General features: G+C 58.3%; 1 protein-coding gene across 1 annotated transcript; it reads right to left on the bottom strand.

The window, feature by feature from the left end:
* Positions 1 to 545: 545 nt before the first annotated feature.
* ARSI (arylsulfatase family member I) lies at positions 546 to 3,412 on the bottom strand. The gene is made up of 2 exons (XM_074916182.1): positions 3,093 to 3,412; positions 546 to 1,947 (listed from the first exon to the last, which is right to left on the bottom strand). The coding sequence occupies exons 1-2, from the start codon at positions 3,410 to 3,412 to the stop codon at positions 546 to 548; spliced, it is 1,722 nt and encodes a 573-aa protein (XP_074772283.1).
* Positions 3,413 to 4,244: the final 832 nt, after the last annotated feature.

The following is a 4,244-nucleotide window of genomic DNA, read 5'->3' as shown; positions in this document are numbered from 1 at the left end:
AATAGGAAAACACTGTGGTCTTGGGTTCGGGGGAGGCCCTCAAGTTCCCAGAGCAAGACCAGTGGTGGCAGCTGCCTGACAGCAGGCAGAAGGTCAGGAGCATGTATATGCAGGGAAATTATGAGGGATAACCTGCAGGCAGAGCTGCTGAGGCTGGCCAGTCCCTCTGCACCACCACCCCAGGGTCCTGCACTTTCTCCTGCCATTGCAATGGCCAACACTTAAAGGTTGTGATTGCCTGCAGAGTTCATGAGCAAAGGGTCTCTCTCTTTGGAAGGGGCTGTGCACAGGCCAGCCCAGCTCAGCAGACTTGTACACCATTGCCAAGCAGCGCAGCTGAGTCCACATCGCCCTTCCTCACCCATTGGGACCACCTTCCTGTCCAGCCAGAGAGGACAAGTGTTTTGGGGTGAACCCTGGCACAAAAAAAACAAGAGGATGATGGCCACTTCCCCATCCGTCCCTCTCCCTCTCTCCCACCCTGCGGCACTGCCGTCCAGAGCTCCACCCTGGCCAGGCTGGGTCGATGCTGGGGGAATCTCCCATCAGATGCGGTTGGACATGAGCCTGGTGTTCAGCTTGCGGAAGAAAGAGCGCAGCTTGCAGATCTTGCACTTCTTCTTCTTGTTCCTACTCTTCAGGGGCTCCCCGAGGCCCTCCCACTCCTCTGCATCATCCTCGCTGGCCCAAGGTCCCCAGGCACCACCGTTGAAGTCCGGGTGAGCCCGGGGGTTCTCTGCGGGATACCGCACCGGGATGGCTGTCCGGTTGTAGTGCACCAACCTCATCAGGAGGGTCCTGACCACATCTGGGCGCTGGTCTGAGAGGTCGTAGCGCTCGTAGGGGTCGGCGGTGATGTTGAAGAGCCACACAGACTTCCTCAGGCCGTCGGTGAGACGCTCCAGGTTCCACCAGCTCCCTGGGAAGTTGGTCAGGGTCTGCGGGGGGATCCAGTCACTGTACCCCGGGTCACCAGTGAGGAGCTTCCACTCCCCAACCCGGATGGAGGCTTGCACGGCTGTGTTCCAGATGCCGAAGCCATCCTCCAAGGAGCCATACTTGGCGTGGTTGTACAGCGGGTCAATGTTGTGCAGGATTTCGGTTCGCGGCGACTCCTTGCCCTCGCTGATGGCAGACCAGACGTTGTAGCCATCCAAGCCTGGGACGTTGCTCAGGTTGCCCCTGGCCAGGCTGACTAGAGTCGGGTACCAGTCTGTGATGTGAACCAGTGCCCAGCTGGTCCGGCGCTTGCGCTTGATCAGGGGACTGTGGACAAAACCAATACCACGGACTCCCCCTTCCCAGTACGTCCCTTTGCGGCCCCGTAGTGGCCAGTTGCTTCCCCCGGAAAAGGTCTGCCCGCCGTTGTCAGTGGAAAACACGATCACACTGTTGTCATAATAACCATACTTCTTGAGGGCCCAGGTGATGTTCTTCACCGCCTCGTCCATGCACGTCACCATGGCGGCATACTTGCGGCGAGCGACGTTGCCCATGGAGCGGTAGCGGTAGATGTACTCCTTGGGTGACTGCAGAGGCGTGTGGACCGCTTGGAAGGCCACATAGATGAAGATGGGCTCCTTGGGGCTGTGGGATGCCAGGATCTTGCTGACACGCTGGGCGTAGAGGAAGGTGGAGTATTTCCCACTCTGGTCCCAAGCCACGTCCTCCCCTTCGTGCAGGTCGTAGCCGCAGACACCCGGCCCATCACAGTTGTCATAGGTGTAGTAGTCCACGTTGCCTGTCAGGGAGCCCAGGAAGGTGTCAAAGCCCCGGCGGGTGGGCAGGCACTCCTTCTTGTAGAAGCCAAGGTGCCACTTTCCCACCATGTGCGTGGAGTAGCCAGCTTCCTGCAGCTTCTGTGGCAGGGTGACCTGATCGAGGGGCAGGCAGTTGGGCTGCCGAGGGCGGATGATGGAGTGCTGCAGCCCTGTGTGGATCTGGTACCTGTTGGGAAAGAGCCAGGAGGAGTCAGTGGTGATGGGAAGTAGTGCTGGGTGAGGACATGACAGCACTTTATGTGCTGGAGACCCCAAATGCAGATCTCCATGTCACCCAAGCCCATGGAGCAAGCTCCACGACAGAGACACGGAGATCCTCATCCATCCGAAAGCACCAAAATCAGATACAAAAAAAGAGAGGGAGCTCAGCAGACATCTGAAAATAACCCTGGTCTGCTCTCCCAGGATGCCCCCAGCAGTTGTCCCCACTATTGCCAACCCAGAGGAGGTGGCTGGGCTCTGTCAGGGCTGAGCAGCACAAGCAAGAGTTGCATAGAAATCCTTGTGGTTTTGTAGTGCCCCGCCTGGGTGCACACACATCCCTGTCCTCCCCTGATCTGCATACCCTGGAGATGTCTGGGACCCCCCCAGAGCTGTCAGGAGAAAAGAGAGGCCTTTGCCTGGACCCCAGCAGGGTCCACCACCCCCAAGCAGCAGGTGACCACATCCACAGGCACCTCCCTGGGGCCCACTCCTCAGCAGGAGATGATCTGATGGGATCTGTCTCCTACAGTGGGTGCTGGCCTCCCAGTGCCACTCCAGGGACAGCCCCATCTGTCCCAAGAGGCAGAAGGGCCCAGGATAATGGGACACATGACTGTGCCACCATGGGAGAGGGTGATGGACCAGCATCCAGCCTGCCCTGGCCAGCGCAGCACTGAACACACAAGCAGGAAAAGCACAGTCCAAGAGACTCATAGGTCGCAGGGCAGAATGATCCTTCAACCCCCCAGCCCAGCAGCAAATCCCCAAGGGCCAGTGTGACGGGACTGCCTGGGGACACAGCTCCTTGCCTGGTACCGAAGGACCTCATGGCCAGAGACCACCCTCTCCCAAAGTGGCATCTATTACCCAATGGAATCCACATTTTTGTAGTTACTATGTGCCATTATTTATCCCATGAGAAAATCAACCATTTACCCAGGAAGCCTTCTAGAGAAAGCCAGCAAAACACCTTTCTCTGGAGGCCCTCCACCATCTGCCAATACACTGGGGCATCTGTCTAGTGGCAAGCTGGGGTTAAACCCCTCAGAGCTAAGGAAGGGATAGAAGAAGGAACATGAGTGGGGTTGTGAGCAGGCTCTGGCTTACCTGCCAGTTATCAGCTGGCTCCGGGACGGGGTGCAGATGGGCTGAATGTAGTAGTTCTCCAGCTTAACGCCCTCCGCTGCTAGCCTGTCCAGCGTTGGCGTCTGGATATCCGAGCCATGATACCCAACGTCGTGGTAGCCCTGGTCATCAGTCAGAATGAAGATGATGTGGGGTGGCCTGGTGAAGGCGGGAGGCAGCGATTTCTCCATGGGGTCCGTGGCTACGTCGGCCACCAAACTGGGCTTCATCCAGTCCCAGGATAAATAGCCAAAGCTGAGCAGGCTGACGAGCGAGAAGCCCGTGAGGGCATAGACAGCCATCCCGGAGCACACTGTGCTGCCTGCGAAGGGAGCTACTGTCCCGGCATCGTCTCAAAGCCACAGAAACAGGAGGTCTCCCCTCCTCCAGGACAGTCCCCCGACCTAGGGGATGGTCCCCCAAACCTCTGCAGCCAGTTTTGCGGGAGCAGCTCCCATGAAGGCACACTAGTGCGCACACAAAGAGCTTAATCCTCCGGGGCTGGGTTGCCTTCAGTTAAAAGAAAATAACCCTCGCGCCGCTCCAATCAAACACATCTGCACGGCAGGACGGGCTCCTCGCAGTGATTAACGGCAGCCCCAGAGCCGCTCACCAAGCGTCCCGAGTGCTAGAAACACTTCCTGGATTCTTGGCGTTTTCTCGCCGGTGTTCTTTATGAAGAACCCCATAAAAACCTTGCCGGAGAAAGTAGCTGGCTTCTCCACTCCAGCCCTGCGCCTGCCCAGCTATCTGGACGGCTCGCTCGGGAAACGACGAACCTTTTCTTCAAACTCCTGCAGAAGAGGGTGCTAAAGTTCAAGCCCAGGGGTGCCGAGCTCTTCTCTTCACTTCTCTCTCCTTTTCCCACCCTCCTCTCCAAGGCAGAGAGTCCCAACATCTGCCTGGGACGTGGGCTAAGCCACCAGGTTTATGGGGAGCCGCAGGCTCGGCCCCTCCCAGCTCAGCAGCTCCAGGAAAAAGCTGGGAAGCCCCAGAGCGTGCAGGGTCCTAAGCGTGGCATTGCCTGAGCCACCAATTCTTCCCTCCCCGCTTGTCCTGAGACATGTGACACGTGGGCCAGGGGCCTGGTGGGATGCTCAGCTGAAGCCCCTGCAGCATCCAGCTGGGGAGAGC

This window comes from Athene noctua, chromosome 12, assembly GCF_965140245.1.
Source record: "Athene noctua chromosome 12, bAthNoc1.hap1.1, whole genome shotgun sequence".
Classification (NCBI taxonomy): Eukaryota; Metazoa; Chordata; class Aves; order Strigiformes; family Strigidae; genus Athene; species Athene noctua.
The sequence above is the reverse complement of the archived record's forward strand: the minus strand, read 5'-3'. Positions and strand labels throughout refer to the sequence as shown.

Coding starts and splice junctions, on each gene's coding strand:
- ARSI (XM_074916182.1), bottom strand. CDS start 3,412: ATGGCTGTCTATGCCCTCACGGGCTTCTCGCTCGTCAGCCTGCTCAGC. Junction 1,948..3,092: donor AGCCAGCTGATAACTGGCAG/GTAAGCCAGAGC, acceptor CTTTCCCAACAG/GTACCAGATCCACACAGGGC.